Source organism: Dasypus novemcinctus, chromosome 8 (genome assembly GCF_030445035.2).
Source record: "Dasypus novemcinctus isolate mDasNov1 chromosome 8, mDasNov1.1.hap2, whole genome shotgun sequence".
NCBI classification, from domain to species: Eukaryota; Metazoa; Chordata; class Mammalia; order Cingulata; family Dasypodidae; genus Dasypus; species Dasypus novemcinctus.
This window is the reverse complement of record NC_080680.1, coordinates 19,140,800-19,166,074: the sequence shown is the minus strand read 5'-3', so window position 1 is coordinate 19,166,074 and position 25,275 is coordinate 19,140,800. Positions and strand designations below refer to the sequence as shown.

The following is a 25,275-nucleotide window of genomic DNA, read 5'->3' as shown; positions in this document are numbered from 1 at the left end:
GAACAAAGAAGGCATGTACTTTATCATAGCAGTTCCCAAAGAGTAGTCCACGGACCCTCTAGTATATCTTAGACTCCAGGGTTCCACAAGGTTGGAATTATTGTCATAATAATACTAAGCATCTATTTTACTTGTTGATATTTGTACTAATAGTACTAAAGCAGTGGTGGGTAAAGCTGCTGGCACCTTATCATAATCAAGCAGTGGCCCTAAATTGTACTAGTAGTCATTGGATTCTTCATCAGCACATACTTGTAGGGAGAGAAAAAAAAGTTTCTCTTGAGAATTTCCTTGATAAAGCAGTAAAAATAATTTTATTAAATCTTGATCCTTTGGTACCCATCCTTTTTATATTCTATATGACAAAATGGGAAGTATGCAGTACTCATGTAATTGTTTGAGTTACAAACTGAACTAGCCACGTTTTTAGGTAACACCATTTGCACTTGACTGACAGACAAACTGTGCTCATGCAGACTTCAGTATTTGGCAGATACTTTCTTAAAAGTGAACCCTGGGGAACAGATGTGACTCAAGTGTTTCAGCACCTACCTCCCACATGGGAGGTCCCAGGTTTGGTCCCCAGTGCCTTCTAAGGACAAAGAAACAAACAGCAAGGAAACAAGCAAAGGAATCAGTTCAGGGGAGACAATGTGGCTCCATGGTTGAGCTCCGGTTTCCCACATGAGGTCCAGGGTTCAATCCCTGGCTCCAGGACTTAAAAAAAAAAAAAAAAAAATAGTGAACTTAGTTGAATAAGTCACCTCTAGGAAAATAACAGACAGTATTTGTTGCCCGCGATAAAACTCAGGCTTTCAAATGAAAACTAGAAGTTTTAAAAACTAGTATCTGCAACCCCCAGATATTGGTTCCTTTGAGGGCTAAAGAGACCCATGGGAGTTATGGTCATGGCCGATGGGGTTAACTACCAGGGCAGATGGCCCCTCTTTGGAAATGGTGTTTATGTGTGATGAATCTGGACTCAGATGGGATCTCCCTTCATAAGACTTTCATGCTAATGTGCTGGAGGTGCAGTTAATGTTGGGGTTTAAGATATATTTAGGGGACTTGAATCTCTGGACTGACAATGTGATAGCCAGATCCTGAGCCTCAACAGACTCCAGCACCTACATTCTGATTTATTGGACTTACCACACTCAGCTAAGATGGAGGTGAAGAAGGACAACCACCACACCATGGAGCCTAGAGTGATTACAACTGAAAATGGGAGGATTGCATCCAGCATCCAGGTGGAATCTGAGCCTCCTCTTGACATAAAGGTGCAATGGACACAACCAATCCAGTGTCCACATAGAAGAGGTGGCATTGGATTGGGAAAAGTGGACATAATGGACAAAGGGTATGGGGAAAGGCAGGAAGAGATGAGAGGTGGAGGCGTCTTCGGGACATGGAGCTGCCCTGGATGGTGCTTCAGAGGTAATCACCGGACATTGTAAATCCTCACAGGGCCTACATGATGGAATAGAGGAGAGTATGGGCCATGATGTGAACCAATGTGTATGAGGTGCAGAGGTGCCCAAAGATGTACTTACCAAATCCAATGGATGTGTCATGATGATGGGAACGAGTGTTGTTGGGGGGGGGGGGGAGAGGGGGGGTGGGGGGGTGGGGTTGAATGGGACCTCACATATATATTTTTAATGTAATATTATTACAAAGTCAATAAAAAATAAAAAAATTAAAAAAAAAAAAAAAAAAAAAACTAGTATCTGCTGCCATAACCCGGACCTTCCCAATTAAAAAAAAAATTTTGGTGCAATAGGTGGTGGTATTAATAAATGTGATTTCCTGGTAATGTGTAATTAAATGTGTCAATATTTTGAAACTCTGTATAACTCAGTTAATATTTTCCAGATGACCAGTGTGAGATACTATAAAACTATGTGCAGGGAGAAGATTTACACAAACTGCAAGATCAGCCAATGAATTTTAATTTTAACAATATAAAAAAATTATGTATTGAAGGAGATATGTAAAAATGTATAACTGCCACTCTTCTCATGATTTTTATTTTAGAAACTGTAGTTACTTTTTGTATTTTTTTAAGCTTTTAAAAAATATTAGCATGTAATGGCCTTATTTTTAATGAATTAATAAATATTTTACATTTTCAGTAGATATATAACCCACATAAACAAAAGCTCTTTGAGGTCCTTAATAATTTTTGAAGAATAAAGGGGTTCTAAGACCAAAGAGCTTCAGATTTGCTGTCTTAGACCATATGAAGAGTCATTTGACCGTTGCATTCAGTCCTAGTGTGATGTGTTCCCAGTTGGCCTTCCTTTATGTGAAAGCTGTACTTCACCCCCTCTCATGTGACTCAAGAAAGCATATCAGCATATAAGAAAGGAAAAATGATGGTATAGGGAACCCACTCTTAATTTCCTAAAAAGTTGTATGGTTCACAGATTTCAGTACTTTTAATATTAATAACAAATAATCCACATCATGCCTCACATCTGGTTGGAAAGTCCCAATGTCATTTGTGGCATGGTGCTTGGAATGTTCTTGGGAGAGCTCTTGGTGGCCTTGGAGCCGAATCAGCTGAAAGGGCCTAGGGCCTTGGATTCTGTGCTAACCCCTTAAAAAATGAAAAGGAATTCATTCCTTGACCACCCTCCCATGGTAGACTGAGAGTATTGGCAAAACTCCCCGCCATATGTCTGCAGGCGTTGGTGAAGGTAAGTGCCAGTCTCACCTGACACTTTGCCAAAAGCTGACTCCTCTGGCTGTGAATGGTTTGCAAATCCCAAGGAGATGGTATTTATATGTTTATATTTGTAATGTGTGGTCCCTCAGTATTCACCTGCTCTCTCAAGAATGATCCTTTGCTCTACCTTTTAGATAGATGGATTCTTGGATTCTAAGTTGCCCATTTAAGTGATTCTGAATTTCCACAAGCTGCTTCTATCCAATTTAATTTGTGTGTTTATTTGAAGAAATACTTCATTATTGTGGATAAAGAAGGAACCCAGGCTCACGGCACCTAATATAAATTTGGCCTTTTGTGGCTCACTCAGAAAGGAATGTGCCATAAGAAATAAAATAATTTTTAAAAAGGTACAACTGGATGGTAACTATTACTCCTAGGAGGATAAAAGAACCTTTAGGATCCCTTCCCCACCCACCACCCAAGAAAAGGTTTTAGAGCTGAACCTAAGTGTTTGGTGTTTTCATGTTCGAATGTCATTTTTTAAAAAACATGTGCAAAAAATCTGACTTTAATTTGTATTTGTAGTGGGTCTGCTAACTAAGTGGCTTGTCTCCAGAGGATGAGATGAGATGATTCAGAAGTAGCCCCTAGTTGTCTTGGTATTGTTGAGTGTTAGAAAATTGCACTAATAGTTACATTGTCTATCTCTAGGCAGAAACTTTGAATAATTACTTTGAGGATAAGGACTTTTGCAAAGATCCTTTAAAGTTTTTGTCATTTTAGACTCTCAGATGCCGTTTGAATGAATTTATTTACAGTGTGCTATATGTTTTTATAGTACTTCTGATTCCCTGTTTTTGCAAAGACAGGCAAATTTATGCATTTTTATGTGTATACAGTACTTGGCCGTTACCCAAAGAGAGATTTCTTTAAAAAAAACAACAACCAAACTTTTGTTTGAACAGATGTATAAACAAAAGCATTGCTGCCTCTCAGACTTCACTGTTTAATGAAGAAAGAAAATGAAAGACCACTTGAATTTTTAGACTTTACAGCAAAGTTGACATAATGATCAGGCTAATATGAGGGCTGTGGCCAATGGTATGCCCACATATGGTGGTGGCCTTGCAGTAGCTTCTGAAGCTCAGTTCTATCCTCAGGTACTAGGTGTGAAGCAAAGTGCTTTCATGTGAAGGGCAGATCCTCCAGCCATCTTAGAATCAGAATTTTTAAGCTTTCCACTCATGCTTCTCAATTTGTCAGAGCCATCAGGACTTTCTAATTCCTTTGAAAATTTCCATTTCCATTTTTCTCATGGACTAGTCAGGTCTAATCTTGTTATGGAAAGAACAGTTAATGTGGCTATTATATATAAATATATGCTGCTCTGTGGACCGATGTAGGATCTGTAAGACGTTTTCGATAGAAACCAGCTCAGCAGATGGATACGTTCCAAACTTACTTAATAAAATATTTCACTTTTTCCTAGTAGTCTACTGTGGACAGCCTGCCCATCTGCTTTATTATACACCACCCCGCGCCAAACTTCCTCTGCAACTTGGGGGGTGTGGGTGAGTGAGAGAAGGAATCAGCTTTATTTGCCTGGTGTCTCCAGGAATTAGCCCCAAGGAGTTCTCAAAAGATGGCAGAGATTACCAGTAGTATATCTCCTGCCAAAATGGGAAGTAGAGGCTGTTCCAAGATTGCTTTTGACACTTACTTGGATTGTAATGTTTCTTGCCCCATTTGTTACAGGTGGGTGGATATGGGAAAGTTTCATTCCCTCTCGATTTCTCTAATAATTTACCTTGAAAATAATTTTTTACTTCAAAAACTATTAATAGAAAAAGGTGTTTCTTAAACATTTTCTGCACTGGCACAATGCAATTTCCTAGTATGTAAAGATTTCAAATGTAGCAGAATGAATAAAAAAATGTTAATGTAATCGTATGGATGTAATCGTATGGACTCTTCCCTTTTTTTTAATACACTGCCATTGAAAATTGCTATTTGCAACATTTTGAAGAGTCGGTTTCATTTTTCCTTACCCTTTTGCATTAAAAATCTGTGCCTGATTTTCTTTTTTCAGTTGAGCCTTTTAGTAGATAACTTTCTTGGTTAAGTCAAAATAATGTGGTTTGGCTTAGATCTAACGCATTGAAAGAGAGCGCATTTTTGGTTGAAAGGAAAAAGAGTATTATTTAACATTTAAATATTTAAATGTTTCATACTTTTGGTCTAAAGATAAAGAACTTTCCTGTAAAAACCATGTAAACCTAAAACTTGACAGTAATGCTGAGAATCTGTCTGTATAGTTGATTAGGTCTAGTGTGGATTCATTTGGGCTACTCTGGAAAAAGGACTTTTTTTCCTTTATAATATTGCTTCTTGTTTATTAAAACCCTAAAATATATTTTTCACAATTTAAAATAATGGTAGCTTTTTGTTTTACAGAGTATATACATTATATATTTTTAAATGGTAATTTTCATTTATAGTATATTTCCAAATACAGTTTACAGTTACATCAAAAAACTCAATAATGATAAAACTTTATTAAAGTTAAATCAAAGGAGACAGTCATGAGTTCTTTGTGAAATGATCCATTTTACAAGGTGAAATGATCCATTTTACAATGTAAAATGTTTTCTCATGGATAGATGAGGAAAGTATGTTAGTACATTAACTTCTTAGAAATAATACATACTTAATGTTTTATTTGAATTAGAAAGTTTTTATATTCTGAATTATATTTTGTAATAACAAGTCATTATTTTTATAAAGATTACATAATATGCGTTTAAACTTCTAATTGTGTGAGTCAGATCAGGGCTTACATAGTCTTTGCCCTTTAGCTGTGGCCTGAAGGGGAAGGGTTTTGTCTTTTTTTTTTCTTTTTTCCATTTCCCAAATGACTGTTCAATATTGAACATATACATATAAAGGAGGAAGAGGAATTACTACTCATAAATTTGAATTATTACTTCAATTTCCTCTGATAAATTCAGCTATTAAAATAACCCCGTTTTCATTTAGTTAATCTAATCATCAAATGGATTGTTTTAGCTGTATTTTTTATATTTCTTAGGAATGATTACTGCATTCCTTATGCTTAAAGAATAGCTCTTACTTTAATGAAGATTTTGTAAATTTTATTTGATTTTTTTCATATAGATAATATAGAAATACCCAAGAATACCCAATAATTTATTTAAATAATCATAAACATTGCAATTAATAAATTATGAATTATACTTTTAACAGCATAAGGTTTTCTAAAATACCTACATAAATGCTACACAAAGTTCTTATCTTCATTAATTCCTTCCTTTTGTTACAACCATAAGTGAAGCAAAGCTTCATCTGAATTATAGAATTTAGAAATATTTCCTCAAGGTAAATCTGGATAGATATTTTTGAAGAAACTCTTTTAGAGAAAGTTATAGACATTTGGGAGCTTTTGCAGAAACTGGAATTTATGCTTTCTTCCTTTGTGCTTTGATCACAAAATTGCTATCAAATGCAGACATTAGTGATCTACTTGTTGGCCATCTACTCTCTGGCAGGGAGGGTTTATTTTGCTTTCTTGAGCAACACCAGCAATTTCACCTTCTAGCCTAAATGTTAAAAGAGGACAGAATTATCTTTTAAATTCCTAATCCTGCTCATTGTACTGCATTTTTCAGTGCCTGAGCCTTCAACACTATTACTTCACAGTGTTTCCTCACCATGTCATAAGACTTCACAGCTTTGACAGAAGTGGTAATGAGTGAGTTTGAGTCCAATTCACAGAATCCACAATCTTTTCTTCTTGGCCACAGGCCTCCTTCTTTGAATTATAAGAAATTATAACTATGGTTGCAATTGCAACTGCCCCTATAGCATTATTTTCCTTGTATCAGCTATTAATATAGTTGATACAAGTAATGACTATACTGGTTTTTAAAATTTTTTTCTTATTTAATTGCCTTTTTTCTTTTTTAAGATAGATAGAGCACAGAAAATGTTACATTAAAAAATATAAGGTGGCGGACTTGGCCCAGTGGTTAGAGCGTCTGTCTACCACATGGGAGGTCCGTGGTTCAAACCCCGGGCCTCCTTGACCTGTGTGGAGCTGGCCCATGTGCAGTCCTGATGCGTACAAGGAGTGCCGTGCCACACCCTGCATAGGGGAACCCCACATGCAAGGAGTGCACCCTGTAAGGAGAGCCGCCCAGTGCAAAAGAAAGTGCAGCCTGTCCAGGAATGGTGCCACCCACACGGAGAGCTGACACAACAAGATGACACAACAAAAAGAAACATAGATTCCCGTGCCGCTGATAACAACAGAAGTGGACAAAGAAGACGCAGCAAATACACACAGAGAACAGACAACCAGGGTGGGGGGGGGGAGGGGAGAGAAATAAATTAATAAATAAATCTTTTTAAAAAAGAAAAATGTAAGAGGTTCCCATATACCACACACCCACCCCATCCCACTCCTCCCACATCAACAACCTCTTTCATCATTGTGGCACATTCATTGCATTTGGTGAATATATTTTGGAGCACTGCTGAACTGCATCGATTATAGTTTACATTGTAGTTTACACTCTTCCCCCAGTCCTTTCAGTGGGTTATGGCAGGATATATAATGTCCAGCATCTGTCCCTGCTATATCATTTAGGACAACTCCAAGTCCCGAACATGCCCCCACATCACAATTCTTCCATCTCCCTGCCCTCAGCAACTGCCGTAGCCAGTGTCTCCACATCAGTAATACAATTTCTTCTATTACTAGAGTCACAGTAGTTCTATAGTATAATATTAGTAAGTTCACTCTAATCCATATTTTATTCATCCTCTGGACCCTGGGATCATGATGCCTTGTCAGTGGGCCCTATTTTGTAATTTTTGTTCCTGAGTGTGATAGAATTGGACTCAGATGTGAACTTTCTATACATGCCTCATATCACTTTTACTGAACCTGTGGTTGACGCTGGGATTGGTGTATACTCAGGAGACTTGAATCTCTGGACTGTCCATGTGCCAGCTGGGCCCTGAGCCTCAGCAGAGTTGTAACTCCTACTCTCCTGTTCATTGGGCTTATGCAGGTCAGCTAACAGGGAGGTGAAGATGGCCAGCAGCCACACCAGGGAACCAAGAGTGCCTACGACTGGCAGGAGAATCGCATCCGTCAACCATGTGGGACCTAAGACCCCTCTCGATCAACTATTTTACTATAAAATAGTGGAACCAATTAATTTTTTTAACAAGGACACAAAAATTATTCATTACAATCAGTATTATTTTTCAAAGAAGACCCTATTTGAAAACTATGCAGGCAAGCAGATGTGGCTCAAGCGATTGGGCTCCTGTCTACCATATGGGAAGTACAGGGTTCAATTTCCACGGCCTCCTGGGTGAAGGTGAGGTGGTCCTTGCTGAGAGCTGGCCCACGTGGAGTGCTGGCCCACACAGCAAGCTGGCCCAATCAGAGAACCAGTGCAGCAAGATGATGCAACAAAAAGACAGAAGAGAGGCAATAAGAGACTCATCAGACCAGGGAACTGAGGTGAAGAGATTGAGCCCCTCTCTCCTACTCTGGAAGGTCACAGGATCAGTTCCCAGTGCCTCCTAAAGAGAAGACAAGCAGATACAGAAGAACACAGCGAATGACACAGAGAGCAGACAATGGGGTGGGGAGGGAGGTGGTAAATAACTCTTAAAACTATGCAAATGGTGCTGTCCTAAAATAATGATTCCTATCCTTTTCTTGCCACATATACCTTTGAGAATATAATGAAAGCCATAGTCTTTTTCTCTGAAAAGTATATGCATGCTCCTACATGCCCTGATAAAACAATGGATGTTTCATTAGTGAAACAAAAAAAAAAAGCAAGAAGCTGATTTGCCTGATAACAATATTATCAATGATAAAGCACAAACACAGCAGACAAAAGTAAAGGGGGATGTGACTGGAAAGAAAAATGAGAAGCCTGAAAAAGTAGAGAAAAATAATGTTTCAGAAGAAAGAAAGCAAAATTAAAAAATAAAAGTTTCAAAAGAGGAAATGCCTTGTAGTAATGCCTCAGTGTTCAAATACTAGTAAACACAAACTTTTAGCTGAGCCTAAAGACGTAGATGTGCGTACAGGAAATAAATATTGTAAAACCAAGAAAAGCAAAAGAAAGATGGAAGCTGAAATCCATTCCTTTCATGATCCTATGCATGATGAAGAACCTGTGATGAAAAAGAAAAGGATGGTAGAAAGTAGATCCAAAAACTCTCAGGAAGTACCAAAGGGTGACAACAGTGTGGAGGAGTATAAAAAGCAAAGTACCTGTATGGAAAAAAAGTACAAAGAAGACTCTGAAATGTAAGTCAAATTTAAAAAGCAGCAAGCCTCCTCAGATAGCTCCTACTCAGAAGGGCCTGTTTGGATAGAGCTGCCTCCCGTGGGGTCTGCTTAGTAGGGGCTTGCTCCAGTGGAGATGGCTCCTCCTCCTGTGGGGTCTGCTCAGATGGAGCCTCCTTCCATGGCGTCGTCTTAGATGGACTGTCCTCCCATGGAGTCTCTTCCTCCTGTGGAGCCTCCTCCTCAGATGGAGTTGATCACCAGAAGTTCTCCTCGTTCAAAGATAATGAAATGGAAAAGTCTGTCAGGCAGAATGAAATGCCATGGAAGGAGCAAGTACTTATGAAGAAGAACCAAAAGACCAAAAATTATGGTCTGAAGGGGAAGGAATTAAAGAAACCCCTCTTGAGAAAGTATAAGAGGCAGATAAGAGTATTGCTGGTCTTAGCACTGAGGAATGTATCAATATTTCATGCTCTGTACAAAACCTAAAGAATTATGTCCGCGTGAAATTTTAAATCAGACTGACACTGAATAGAACACAACAGAGAATCTTGCTGGTAAAGACTCAGCAGTTAAAGAAACAGTTTGCCCACTGCTGCTTCTCCCACCCATAGAAAAGGAGAAGCAATGGCCAAAATTGTTTGGGCATCGCCTTCTGTTACCACAGCAGTGAATGAGTCTCAGAAAATTCATGAAGATGAAGGTACCCAGTCACAATGGAAGTGACCTAAGTGACAACCTGTCAGAGAGTAGTGATGATTCTGGATTGAATGATGCTTGGCCAGTTCCGAAAGAAACAAGTGAGAGAAATGGAAAAGAAGCCTTGGCAGTCAAAGCAGCTGAGGGAGATTTTGTTTGTATTTTTTGTGATTGTTCTTTTAGAAAGGAAAAAGATTACAGCAAACACTTCAGTCGCCATTTGGTTAATATATATTCCTTAAAAAAGCAGCTAAAGGGCAGGAGTAATTAAGCTTTAGACAAGGCTACAGTTCTTTATAAGACCAATTGCATTTTATATTCCTTTACATTAGTAGCCTTTTTTTTTTAAGATTGCTTTAATTAATGTCATGCTGGTTTTTCAGTGGCACTGTTTTCCTTATAACTTTTTGTATACTATTTGACTGCTATAGAAATTAGCAAATCAAAGAGAGTTAGTGTACTAAACCAACAGAAACCAAATTCTGTAAATTTATACATTTAATTGAAATAAGAAAGTCAACAATGGTATAGTAACAGTGTATTGGTTTGTCCAGCTACAAATTGTCAGTTTTTCCACCATTTCTATTTTCCTGTTTCACTTTATTCTTTGTTCTTTTTTTAGCTCTATAAAAATTGGCATGTGTACTAGCAAATTACTTGAAGACATTGCCTGCTTTATAGTTAGCACTTTTTAAAAATTTTTGGCTGTGAGAAGAGACATTTAAATTGAAGGAAAATCTCTCTCAACAATGGGCAGTGTATTAGTCCAGGTATTTACTTCCTGTGTTTCGATCAGTATTTCTTGTGTTTGTTAGTTGTCATAAACTGATTTTGGTGGGTTTATTTGTCCCTTTTTTTTTTGGTGCTTTAATGGCTTATGGTGTTGCACTTTTTTTTAAACCTGTGCAGTTAATTTTTCTTTTTTTTAAATAGCATTTGTGTTGAACAGTAATACTTTATACATATATATGCATGTTTATTTTGGTCTCCTTAGAGGGATGCTTTTAGGCTTATTTGCAGAAGGACAGTTTTCTTGACTGCAATTGTCTTTTTTGCAGAGTATGTTTGCAAGTTTGTAAGCAAATGAAACATACAGGTTCAATCCATTGGTTTGATTTTCAAGTATCTATGCTAGAATCTGTATTTCATATAATTTCTTTATTTTTAATGGATATAGTAAATTTGCAACTCTGAATTTTTATTGAATATTTATTTTGCATTAAACCATTAGACTCAAATGCATGACTATGCATGCTCACTTGTGAACACCCCTGCAAATATAATTTCCTGGGTTCCATGGGTACCTCTTCCCCAAGTGCCTGAACCCTGTGTACGGAACACATCTAAGATTAAGACCTTTGCCCTTCACCCCCCTTGGTGCCCCCCAGTTGTAGGCAGAATAATGTCCTCCCCCACAGTTGTTTGTGTCCTAATCTCCCAAACCTGTAAAGATACCTTACCTAGTAAGAGGGAATTAAGATTGTAGATGCATTTAAGATTGCTGATCAACTGACCTGAAGATGGGAAGCTTATCTTTGATTATCTGGATGGGCCCAATCTAAACTCATAAGGCCTGAAAAGTGGAGACCCTTTCCTGGCTATGGTCAGAGAATGATGTGACTGTGAAGAAGAGTCAGAGAGATGCCACATTTCTGGCTTTTCAAGGGGACCATGAGCCAAGGAATATGTGCAGCCTCTAGAAACTGAAAAAGCAAGGAATTTATTTTCCTCTAGAGCCTCCAGAAAGGAATACAGCCCTGCTAACACTTGAATTTTAGCCCAGTGAGACCCATGTTTGACTCTTAACCTCCAGAACTATAAGACAATAAATTAGCATTATTTTAAGCCACTGAATTTGGGGTAATTTTTTATAGCAGCTATAGATTACAATACCTTCCACAACTTTTAGGGCTTTAATTCAGAATAAGTCTAGACACAGACACTGATTGCCAAAACTCTTGTTAATATAACCAGGCTAAAGACAAATTTTTGCTTCCCAGCCCTGTTGAAGTAAAGCATTACAGTTCTGTTGAAATGGAAATCTGAAATTAGATAGAGTTTTTTAAAAACAAAAGATAGTATATTGAGGCTGTATGAGACAAGTATATGATTTTAAAAATTGTGTTTTAGAATATGAAATACTTAGTAAAAATGAAAGATCCAAATGTCTGATAGCTGTGCTTGGAAAAGCTGAATTTTCCAGACTAACTTATAAAACTCATTTAAGAAAAAATTTTCTGTATAAAATATGAGCTTTGTACTACTGCCTGGGTCAGAAAGACGCAGAGTAACCATGTAAATAATTGAAAATTGCCATTGCCTAGCATGGTTTCTCCATAGCAGTACATGAGAAGGAAGTGTTTGGGGCTGTCCCATTCCTTTGCTTTTTCTGCTTGGTCTCTTTATCCTCATTCCCATTTCTCCTTACAATAATGAATAATAATTTCTTGTGAATCATCTAAGATCATGAAATTCCATGAGCCTTTTAATGGGAACTTTTAATGTTCATCTTGTTATCTTGTAATGGAAAATAAATACATCAAATCTCTTTCAAACTTACAAACTCTCTTAATCATGTTTTAAGCTACACTAAAGACGTCTTTAAGGAAAGTACTTTCTGTGTTACTGACTGATGTAAAGCTGTGGTTCAGCATGACCACTTGGCATTTTTTCTTGGTCCATTTGAGCCTCAGTAGCTTTTGAAGAAGTCAATTTACTTTAATTAAAATTTGTTTGCTACTATAGAATATGTGGTTCTCTTTGTTACTTCAATAAAATGAACCTGAATAAAAGTTAAAGAAATAAATGCCTTATAAGAAAAAGATAAAAGATAAATGTGCCACATTTTTTAAAAGTAATTGGGCTTTTGAATCAACAAGGGATATCTATCGATAATAGATTTATCAGAGTCTCTCATGCAGCCATGGGGATGCACAAGTCCAGGTTCCGCAGGCAGGCTGCAATCAGGAGCTCTGATGTAAGTCCAATGAAGATTCATGATGAGTTCTGGGACATGTTGACTGTCAAAAACAAGCTGGGAAATTCTCTCTCAATGCTGGAATCACTTCCCCTTTTAAGGGATTCAACTGATTGGGTTAAGCATCACTCATTGCTGATAGCAATCTCCCTGACTGATGTAATTATAACCAGCTATCTATGATTTACCACTGCAGTAAAGTCATTGGTGACTAAAGTCCATAAATGCCCTTGTATTACAGTTAACCCAGTGCTTGCTTGACCAAACAACTGGGCACAATTACCTGGCCAAGTTGACACAATAGCCTAACCCTTTGATAGGGAATCACATTGAACTCCTATCAAAAGAAAATGTGTCATTTCAAGCAAAATAACTTATTTTCCTACTTAGAGAAATTTTCATTTTGTTTCAACATAATGTATTCTATCTAATAAAACAAACTTTTACATAATTTGTTTCTCTCAACTGACTTCTAATTTCTCTGAAAATAGGGAACCATGATTCTAATTTGTTCACCATCTCTTCTTGTATCAATATTTTCTACTAAGTTAATTCTTATTATTATTGAAGTATATTCTTCAGTAGCCAATGTTTTGACAAGAATGTATGTCTAGTAAATACAAGGTGTCTTCATGTATCTGAAAATGTCTTAAATGATAGTTTAACTGGGTATAGAATTCTAGGTTAATAGTAATTTTTTCTCTGTACTTTTAGGATGTTATCCCGTTACCTTCTGTTACTGGTATTGTTAACGAGAATTCTCTTTTAGTCTAATTGTCACTTCTTTGTAGGATATTTTGTCTTTTCTCTCAGGTAGCTTTTAAAATAATCTGTGATTTAACAAGGTACAGATTTATTTTCACTTTTCCCACTAGGAATTCTCTCTGCTCTTTCACTTTGAGGATTCATGCTGTATTCAGTTCTTTGCCATTATCACTCTGCTTATCTCTGTTTCTTTCTTCTAACATTATAGAAATTTTATGTCTTCTGCCCCTAATCTATCTTTTGTATTTTCTTTTCATTTTTCTTTTTATCTCTCTGTGCTGCATTCTAAGTAATTTTTTAAATATATGATGTCCTTACTTGTCTCTAGTAACAATTTTGCTCTTTTTTTAAAAGATTTATTTTACTTCTATATTTCTCCCCACCCCTTGTTTTTTGCGCTTACTGTCTGCTCTCTGTGTCTGTTTGTTGTGTGCTCTGTGTCTGCTCATCTTTTTTTTTTTAGGTGGCCCCAGGAACTGAACCCAGGACTTCCCATGTGGGAGGGAGGCGCCCAGTCGTTCGAGCCACCTCTGCTCCCTGCTTGTTGTGTTTCCCATTGTGTCTCCTCATTGCATCATCTTGTTGCATCAGCTCGCTGCACCCATCACATCAGCTCACTCTCTTGTTCATCTTCTTTAAAAGACACCAGAAACCGAACCCAGGACCTCCATGTAGTAAACAAGTGCCCAACTGCTTGAGCCACATCCACTTCCCAACATTCTAAGTAATTTTATTCTTCCAGTTTATCAATTGAGATGTTAAGGCTTTTTTTCCATCTGCCCATTGCAAGTAGTATATTATAGAGAATCTGCTCAAGAGCCTTCAGGCTTTTGTAAAATGTTTCTTGTCTAGTTTTTATTTCAAAGCTATATTTTATTTTTAGAGTCAGTATTTGATTGTTTCTCAATTCTGTCTATATAATGCTCATTTCTTGCTGGTGGAGTATATTCCTTTATCATTTTGAACATGCTGATGATTTAAAGTCTCTTTCAAGGGAGCAGGTGTAGCTTAGTGGTTGAGCGTCTACTTCCCATTTATGAGGTCCTGGGTTCAATCCCAGTACCTCCTCAAAAAATAATAAAGTCTCTTTCACATTGCTTTATTATCCATAATTCCTTGGATGTGGATCTTCACATTGTTTTATCTGCCCCTCTCATGGTACAGTTTTTCACATGCTTTGTATAGTTTTTGTCTGAACTCTTCAGTGAGACAGGTCTCTCACCTACCCCCACCTCTACCCCCAGCCCCATCCCCATCCCCATCGGAAACACAAGTATTCTCTAGATTATGGAAGTCTTCCTGTGGTATGTTTTTGTATTCACACTTCATTGAGATCTATGGTTTTTACTGGTTCTGGGCCAGTTTTTTATGTTGGTTTTTAGCTTAGTTTTTTCCATGCCACAAAGTGATGCAAAATCAGATTCCACAAATGCTACAGGCTAAGATTCCATTCTTTAACCAATGATGCTTTCTGCCTAAAGTAAGAAGGTAGCCTGCTTCTATCCTGTGTCCCCACTCTGGTTTTTCTAGTTCAAATTTACAAATTAGGTAACCTTTTAAATCCCAATTGTGGTTTTGTTTGTTTATTTTATTATTAATGCAGTGAGTTAAATCAGTTCCATCTCCCCTCAATACACAGGGCCTACAAACTATAGCTTAAGTCTCTGCTACCCCTGGGGGCTGCTGACCTTCAGCTTCCACTCACTACTGTCTTTGAATTATACTTTTGTTAGTTGGAGTTAGAGATTTTTCCTTCTTGCATTTGAACTCGGGTATAATTTTGTTGTTGTCAAATTGTATCCATTATTTCTCTTTTGGGAATGGAAAGGGGATTTCCACATATTCACAATGCCATTTTGACAGGGAAATTGGAACCATAGAGTTTAAAATTACCAATTTCTTGACCCACCCTTTTTAACATTTTATATTAAGCAAGCAACCCATGGTCTGAACAATAAATATGATTCTGTAATTTCAAACAGCTGTAATTAACATCTTAACATCACTAAATATGCTCACAACCCAGTGGAGATTAAAAACAAAGATGAAAATGGCTTCCTATTTATTAATAATCACATAAAGATTATTTCAAAAATTTATCTACTTATGTAAAATTAAATAGCTGAAAGGCTGCATGAGAATTTTGAGAGAAATTACTGAATTTAAAATTTAAATATCCCATATTTTTGCCATCATTAATTTGAATCCTTATTTAGGATAATGGATGTCACTGTGTATCACAATGCCTACAGTCTTGAGAACAAAAACATATTATTGCAGTTACTCATATCTTTAAGAATTTTAACTAATTTAGCCTTATAACTTCTTTTTAAAGATCCAGGTTAATATTTTCTGACATAATGATTTCAGTTGGAGAATATTGTGTGCTTGTTGATAAAGAGTATTGGGGAAAAGTAAAACAGTTTATTTGACCAAAAACAACTCATATTTTTTTCCTTATTAGAGAAGAAGTGAGTTTACAGAAAAACCATGCATAAAATACAGGATTCCCATCCACCACCCCACCACCAACACTGCATTGTTGTGGAACATTTGTTACAATTGATGATAGCACAGTTTTATAATTGTACTATTAACTATAGTCCATGGTTTAACTAAGGGTTCACTGTGCAGTGTAGTTCCATGGTTTTTTTTTTTAATTAAATTTTTACCCCATTACCATATATATAATCTAACATTTTATTTTTTAATCACTTTCAGATATATATTTCAGTGCTGCTAATTGAGTTCACCATGTTGTTGCTACCATCACATCATCCATTACCAAAACATTTCCATTAGTCTAAATAGAAACCCTGTACATTTTAAGCTTTAACTTCCCATTCCCTATCCCCATCCCTTCCCATGGTAACCTTTATTCTATATTCTGACTCTATGAGTTTGCTTATTCTAATTGTTTCAAATCACTCAGCTCGTACAATATTTCTCCTTTTGTGTCTTCAGGATTCGTCCATGTTGTACATGTTGATCCTTCATTCCTTTTTATGGCTGAGTAATATTCCATTGTATGTCTATGCCATATTTCCTTTATCTGCTTATCAGTTAATGGGCACTTGGGTTGCTTCTATCTTTTGGCAATTATGAATAATGCCACTATGAACATCGGTGTACAAAGATCTGAGTCCCTGCGTTCAATTATTTTGGGTATAAACCTAGTTGTGGGATTGCCAGGTCATATAGTAGTTCTGTACCTAGCTGCCTGAGGAACTGCCAAACTGTCTTCCTCAGCACTGAACCTGATTGTGACTTAGTTTTTGTTTCCTTCCCTTTTTTTCAGATATATAAAGAAAAGCTCAGGACAGATACAGCAACACATGCAAAGAAAACCCAACAACCAGGTGAAGGAGACATTTCATTTCCCCTTTTCATTTCATATCCTGTAAGCCAGAATAAGAAAAAAGTCTACCGTACAGACCAGACCACCTTCATAATTGGAGAAACGCCTAAAGGAATCCGCAGGTATTTCCTCTATGACAGTACTAGATTTGAAGGATAATTCTCAAAAATATAGCTCCTTAGTAAAATGTAAAACTTATTTGACCATACCTGGCATCTGAATATTTCAGAAAAATCTGAATTTTTACATTTTAGAGATTTTTAGAAGACTAATCCCTGGTTTGATTTTTTAAAAAAGAAAAATCATTTTATCATAGAGAAATGAAATACTTCAGTGCATTTTATTCATTTATTCATTGAATATTTATGAACACCTGATATGCAGCCAGGCATTCTGCTGAGTGCTGAATGCACAGTAGAAAAAAGGCAGAGGGAAGGGAGTTGGCACCAAACCACAAAATTAAAAAATAATAAAAACTTATAAGTAAATAATTTTTAAGTCCAGAAATGGACAGACTGCCTTGATATAGAATAATGGGGTGAGTAGTGGGTGCAGCCTCCTTTCTATTGGTAGTCAGGGAAGACCTCTCTGCAAAGGTGACATTTAAGTTGGGACCTGAAGGATAATCACAGAAGACCCTGAGTAAGAGCATCCTTAAGGAAGGAAGAAGATTGGTTTGTTCAGGAAACTGAGAGAAGACTTGAATTCTCAGTGTATGATCAGCCAAGCACAGAGTAGCCCAAGATGAAGACAGAGGCACAGACAGGGCTAGAGCATGCAGAGCCTGGCAGACCACTGAAAAGAATTTAGATTTTGTACTGAGTGCACTGGAAAGCTGTTGAAGCATAACATGATCTGACTGATGTTTCTAAAATGTTCTCAGCTTCAATGTGGAAGAGAACAGAGTGGACACAGGGAGACCATCAGTAACTTGGTCATAGTGGTTTGGAGTAGAGTAGTTGCCACTGAGATAGAGCACAATTGATGAATTCAATAAATATTTTAAGGTGGAGTATCGAAATTTGGTGATAGAATGGAATGAGGGAGAGAGAAATAAACAAGGATGACTCCCAACTGTCTAGTTTAAGCAACTGTGAGTGGATTTACTGAATGGGGAAGACTAGGGGAGAAACAAGTTTAGAGAGAAAAAAAAAATCCTTTTCTCTTGCTCTGCAATCCTATGGAAATGTCCAATAGACAGTGGATGTGCTACTCTGGGATTTAGGGCTGAAGATTTATATTTGGAAGGCATCAGCATAGAGACTATAAATGACTTTTAAAGCCATCGGGTCACCTGACATCTAGGGGCAGAGCACACAGGAGACTCGAAGTCCAGGGCCAAGGTGGAGACACCTAGAGAAGGAAGGTGTTCTGCGAATGGCCTGTGGAGTGGGAGGTGCAGCATAAGGTCCTGACACCCAAAAGTGAAAGTTTCCTAAAGGAAAGAGCACGTAACTTCAGTTGCTGCTGAGAACCAGAATAAGATGAAGTCAGAAAATGTCCATGAAGTTGGCAGTAGAGCAGTCATTGGGCAGAAGCAGAGGATGAGGTGAGTTGACAGTGAATGGGAAGACTCTCTAAGTTTGAATGTGAAAAGTAGCAGTAGCTGGAGGGTATTGTGGGGTTAAGGGTAGGTTTTTGAAGTTGGGAAGATAATGCAGCCTGTTCATATGTTGAGGGATGTGACTAATAGGAAGAAAAGAGATCGTGAAGTCGAGGTCATAACAAAAAAGGAAGTCCTGGAGGCAAGAGAGGATGGGGTCCAGACCACCTGTGAGGGTCTAGCCTTGGAGAGGCATTGAAAGAGGAGGCATGAAGCCAGGCATAGATGTGGCCAGAAGATGATGGCTTCTGTTTCTCAGAGAATTCAGAAATGAGGACATTTGTTCAGAGGGAAACAGATTTAGGGAGAGAGAATTTATGAAATAAGGCATTTGTAAAGTAGGAAGTAAACTTAGTAGGACTATGGGAAGCAGCTGTGGCTCAACTGATAAGAGTGTCCACCTACCATATGGAGGGTCCAGGATTCGATCCCCAGGACCTCCTTGACCCATGTGGAGCTGGCCCACGCATAGTGCTGCTGCGTGCAAGGAGTGCCGTTCATACAGGGGCGCCCCATGTAGGAGTGTGCCCCACAAGGAGAGCCGCCCAGCATGAAAAAAAGCTCAGCCCACCCAGGAGTGGTGCCGCACAGAGAGCTGACGCAACAAGATGACACAACAAAAAAGAGATACAGTTTTCCAGTGCCGCCTAATAATACAAGTGGACACAGAAGAACACACAGTGAATGGACACAGAAAACAGACAATGGGGGGGAAAGGGGAGAGAAATAAATAAAATCTTTAAAAAAAAACAACTTAGTAGGACTAGAAACTCTGGGTAATGTTAAGTCCCTGCTTGAGATTTACTTCAATAAAATCATTCCATCCAGTTGTACAGATTTTATTCAGCTACCTTCAGTTGCTCAGTTATAGACAAAGAATAGGGAGATGGCTAGCTTTTACCAGGGGTTAGAGCAAAGGGAGAGAGATACAGGGAAACTAGGGGATATTTGCAAAGGAATGATTATAAAGCTGAATCTGAGCTGCACAAGGTGAGGCTGATGGAGAGTGAGAAGGTAGAAGAGTCATTTGGAGGACTTGAGATCAAAATCATATTACAGCATTGTTGTCCTGGGAGTAATCAAACAGTTGAGCTGAATGCGAAATGATTGAATTCAGGGTTTTGGAGGTCGTGCAGTTGATGGTGATGATAAGGGCCTCATATAACCTTGGTAGTAGGGTTCTGACATGGAACTGAGGTGAGTCTTTGGAGGTGGATAGCCACTTGGATATTGATATTGGATATTGGATATTGGATATTGGATATTGACATGGTCTAGAATAATAGTAGGAGATGGGATCAAAAGCAAGATTAATCATGGATCTCGAGTATTCAGTAAACAGCAAGAAGCAACTAAGGGGTCAGTTAACAAAAATGGGGGAAGAGAGAGGTTTAACTGGATAGCATAAACCTTAAAGAGAGGGGAATGAGTTTGCTAAGAAAATAATGGTCTGCAAGCAGCAACATGAAGCATGAACCCAAGGTTTAAAAGGTGTGAGATATAAAAGCCTTAACTTGAGAGGGTGTTGAGGGAAGAGGCAGTTTCATGAAGGAACACAGCCCAGTGGGAGTTAAGACTAGGAGACAGGAGGACCATTCGGCCTGGAAACGGAAGACTGGGGGAGAGTTGGACGATCATGACCTGGTCCAGGGCACTGAAGGACAGTATGGAAGGGTCAGGGGTTGGATTAGATGGGGCATGGACAGATTAGGAGGGGAAGAGAGGCCAGTGGCAGTGGACGAGTGAGGTAATGACTGAGGTAGCTAGAGGGGAGGCGTGGTCAGATTAGTCCTGGTAGTCTCTGAGGACAGCGGAAAAGTGGTACAGGCCCTGAGGGTTCAAAATGCTTTCCTCGGTGGCTTGGCAACTCCCAGGCAACTGGTCCGTGGGGAAATGGCTACATAGGGAACGGACTGATCCCTCACCTACATGTGGGACAGAGCAGAGTGTGGCTCTTAGCTGGCAGTGGTAGTATAGAAAAGTGAACAGCTCCAGAAAAGTTCTATGGCAACACATTTCCTCACAAACAGATTGGCAGCAGTGATCTGGGGGGGAAGGGAGGGTGGTGCCTTTTCCTTGGGGCAATTACTTTGCTAGAAGGCCCACCATACACATTTTACCTTACTTTGAGGAATACGTGTGTCTTCATTTTCTTTAGCACTATATGGAAAAATAAGTTTTAACAGCGATCAATTTCTGAACTAGGGAATAATGTCCAAACTGCGGACACCACCTCTTTCCTGCTCACCATACTCATTTATCAGAATCAGGAATTTGCACCCTGCTGACGCCACATTTATCATTTGAATGGTATTTTCAGTCCTCCTTTTGCTACTGAAAGCTCAGGTAGAGAGAAGATGATTTTAGCTGGTTCCACCCCTTCTATGCCAGTTCCTCAAGAAAAGAGGGGAGAGAAATTTGAATTTTATCCGTAATACCTAAGTCCTTGTGATTTATGTGCTGAAGATGCATATCTTTTGTTTCCATTTTTCTTTCCTTTCTCTACGTGACTTGTGGGAGTCTACTCTGGTTTACAAAGTGTCTCGCTTATACCCAGTTTGTACCTTGTAGTTCCTTAGAGAAAATTCTTTTGAAGACCAAGAATTAGGAAAGTAAGTTAAAAGGCAAAAATAAAATGAGTTATAATTGTAACTCATTCTGTAAAGGGCAGCATCATGGCATAATTTACTTGTGTGCTGCTCATGTCAAATGGGGCTGGAAGCAGTTCTCCTCTTAGAGGTGACAGAACTGTGGGGTCACAGGTGAAGCCATGGTTTCAGCATAGCAAAGATGAAGTAACTTTGGCAGCTGCTGAAACCCTAGCAAGTCTTGGGTAAATAAAAGACATCAGCATGTAGCTTTGCCAATCACTTAATATTCACAAGCACAAATATTTATTAGAAAGGCCATGGAAATGGATTTGGAGGTAATTAATAAAATAATATCTCATTACTTCATGTGAAATGAAAACTGGAAACTTTTAAGAACATACATGTTGCTTTCCATCAAGTACACTGGCAGTTCCCAGGACAGAAATTTGGAAGCTTGTATTTGTGTTATTAAATATTCTGTTAGTGATGAGAGTGGTTGTTGACCAGGCATATCTAGGGTCTAGTCTTTGAAACACTTCCTGGCACTGGCATAGGCTGCTTTAAATACCACGGGGACTATATGCCACAAGAGAGTCACTTCATAAAACCTGGTCCAGGTGGCAAAAATAATCGTGGCATTAACGCTTCTACTTATGAATATTAAAATTATTCTTCTACTCTAAGAATTCTCTGTTGGATGCAGGATAAAATTCCAACTTCTGAACTTGGCATTCGGGATCCCTCTTGATTTTCGACATCCTTCCTTGGCAGTTTCCCTGCATCTCTGTGCATGTGCCCTCTCTCCTTGGAAGGCTCCCTCACTTATCTTTACCTGACTGATTGACCCTGAGGTTACTGCAGAAAGGGCACTTCCTCCAAGAAATCTTCCTCCCCCACCTTGCCCATCACCAGCCTGTGGCATAGTCACCCCTTTGATGGGCTCCATTGGGGTCCCATATGTACTTCTGTCAGGATTTATCACTCTTGATTATCACATGCTTGTCTCCACCACCTAGACTGTAAACGCCTTGAAGATTGGGAACTGGGTCTTGTTCACTGTTGTATAGTTCCTGCTGTAGTGCCTGACACATAATAGGGCTCTTTAAATTTTTGTTGAATGAATAAAGGAATGTTTTGAAGAAATACACAAAATACAGATATAGTTATAAAACTTTGGAACTTTTAATCATGTGCCGCAATGCTATCTAAATTGCTTTTGTTTAACAGAATGTTTACAAACATTGGGGAGTCCTGGCTCAGGACTCCAACTTAACATCAATAAAGCAATTCCCTTACTGGGGAAAGGAGCAGCATCCAGTGCCCAGAATACCTGAACAATCTTTCTGCCTCCTTACTGGAGTTTCAAAGGCCCATTCCCTCAAAATGCATATAACAGCTTCTATTATATTATACACTATAAATGCAACTCCCTCCTTCAAATAGCATCTCACTTCTTAGTTTAGCTGCCTACACTGAAGTCAGACCAATTGGGGGAAAAAGAATTTACATTTATCAGTTTCGAACTGCCCTTTAGGAACATCGAAAAGTTGTATGAAGTTTCTATTTTGTATTTTTGGAAGATGGGGGAAAAAAGAGAAGATAAAAGCAAATTTCTTTCTTAATTTTCCAAGTTCCCTTTTCTGCCCGTTAGAACACTTTGACAGTTCTATTTTCTGGAACTTGAATGAAGTATATATTTTTAAGATATGAATATATGTTATGATTCTCATATCCATCATAAATTGGCTGACTAGAGGAATAACATGCCGGGATCCTTTATTTCTCAGGGAATACCTAGTAGTATAAATCAGAATAACTAAAAAGTTGGTGATTTCATAAACTAAAATATTTTTTTTTTCAGCAGAATAAATTGAGATCACATTCTGCTGGTATAGCATACATTTTCATTGTGGAATGAAGTTGACATACACTAAATGACTAAGATTACATTGTTTTGTCTCTATTTCATATCACTGATGATGAGTGCTTTAAAAATAAAATGGAATAAAAATAATCACTGGTTTTATTCATTAAATCTTTAGAAAACAATTTGAAGAGATGGCTTCTTACTTTAACTTGTCTTCTGAAAAGGAATTTGCTGAACATATAACTAATGCCACGTCAGAAGAACGACAGAAAATGCTAAGAGACTTTTATTCCTCTCAGTATCCAGAGGTAAAAGAATTTTTTGTGGATTCTGCTTCAGAATTCATCAAAACTGCCTGTGAGAAAGGAAAGAGAGTCAGGAATAAATCTGAAAAAAGAGAATCTCTTATAAAAGAAAGACTGTCAGATTCTGAAACTTTGTCATTTAAAGATTCTACCAACAAAATTTCTCAAATTTGCAGCCCAAAAATATATAAAGTAAAAACCATTAACTTTCAAGATCACAATTTCTGTGGAGAAGAGGTGTTTTCTAATGATGCAGAAACTAAGAAATTGCCTAATAGCTCTACCCAAGAGATTGACACTGGGAAAAACAGCCAATCATTCAAAGGGGCGGTAGCATCCAATTCCCTAAACGGTAAGTCCGAAGCATGTGAGAGAAAGCTGGAAAATACTCTGACATACCAACAGGACTTGAAAAGAATGGGTATTTCAGGAAATGCACCCATTCTCCAATCAGCAAACAAAAAGGTAGAAAATCCAATGTTAGAAAACACTTCTGTGGTAGACTTACTTGGAGATACCTCTATTCTTGATGACCTCTTTAAGAGTCAAGGGAACTGTCCCACACAACTGCCAGAGAAAATTCTCTCAAGGCCCTTGGAAAAGGCAAAACAAAGACCAAAAGATTTCTGGGACATATTAAATGAGCAGAATGACGACAGTCTTAGTAAACTCACCGATTTGGCAGTGATAGAAACTTTATGTGAAAAAGCACCCCTTGCTAGATCTTCCAAAAGGAAAGAAGAGCTAGAAACTTCTCTTTGGAAATCAAATGAGAAATTTCTGTGGAAAAAGTTTAGCTCAGGTGATAGAGATGAAAACACAACCAGTACATCAAGTAATAACGTAAACATACAAATGAATTACCACACCAGTGAACATCTGCCATAAATGTTTACAGCATTGGATTCCACACTAATTATATTACTGTGAACTCAGTTGTAACATATATTTCTATTAAACTCTAGCTCTAGGGTTTATTTGCTTTTGTTTTTGTTTTTAAGTCTAAAAAATGGCTATCATGTTTGTTTTCCTTGACATCTAATGTAATCTTTTCAAGATTGTGATTGTATCATGATATAAGACTGTTAATGAAATGGGTAAGATTCTAGGTTTGCAATCAGAAGACCTGGGGCATCTCTTATTGTGTAATTATGTGATCCTAAATAAGTTACTTTCCCTTGGTGTGTCTCCATTTCCTAATATGAAAGATAAGGGGTTTAGATCATCTAGTGAATATTCTTTCAGTTAGAAAAGTTTTGATGCACTCTCTGAGATTCCATTAAGCAATAAACCAAATCATGTCCACCCTCCCCCACCCCCAAAGCAGGTCTACATTGCTAGGTTTCTTTTGTGTCTTTCTCACTAGCATTTGGAAAATCATTAAATTAGGTTTTTATTTTCTTAGCTGTCAGTATGGTGGTCTGCTATTAAATTATTATAGACAGACATCCTAACTGTTACTGACTATATGATATTATAGTAATTTTTTAACAACTTTAAGTCAAAGGGCTTGTTTGTAACTTTACTGTGTGAAATTCGACACTAAATTAATATGATCATTAGTCACAGAATGCCAATGCCTCCATTTCGTATGTAACAATTATGATTTAATCAATATAAAGCTTTGTTTGTACTTTTGTATTTCTTAAATATGAAGAAATGAGTAAAGGCTTGATTTTATTTGGAACTGTTACATTGTTGAATTTGATTATAACCCAACTGGAATATGCTCATTGTTGAATCCCTTTGTTCAGAAACATTCAGCCTCAGTGTGCTGTGCCAGGAGCTCGAGGTGTACTGGTGCAGCATTGCCACATGTGAAGGAAAGGCAGTCATGTCTGCAAAGCCCCCGGCGTCATGCCTGGCATGTTGTAGGCAGGGACCTAAGGCTTCGGCCAGCTCTTCCTTCAGAGGGCTGTTGCACCTTTACATCTGCTGAGCAAGCAGGGCTATGATAGGAGGAAGTGTCCATCCTGAAAATGGCAGTGAGCCAGGCAGTGGTTGAGCTGAGGGCTTTTGGAGTATCCAGGATGTGGAACTACTGCTCAGAAATGGAAAGAAAAAAAAAAAGGTAATGAATGGCCAAATAAGTTGTT

At 38.0% G+C, this 25,275-nt stretch overlaps 1 protein-coding gene across 3 annotated transcripts in view; it reads left to right on the top strand.

The window, feature by feature from the left end:
• Positions 1-24,866, top strand: part of ERCC6L2 (ERCC excision repair 6 like 2) — a 126,719-nt gene extending 101,853 nt beyond the window's left edge. For all 3 annotated transcript variants that reach the window (XM_012530015.4, XM_058301551.2, XM_071216640.1), the window contains 2 exons: positions 16,754-16,935; positions 23,050-24,866. In XM_012530015.4, coding sequence (XP_012385469.2) covers positions 16,754-16,935; positions 23,050-24,067 — 1,200 coding nt within the window. In that variant the 3' untranslated portion in view covers positions 24,068-24,866. The remainder of the gene's footprint in view (positions 1-16,753; positions 16,936-23,049) is intronic.
• Positions 24,867-25,275: the final 409 nt, after the last annotated feature.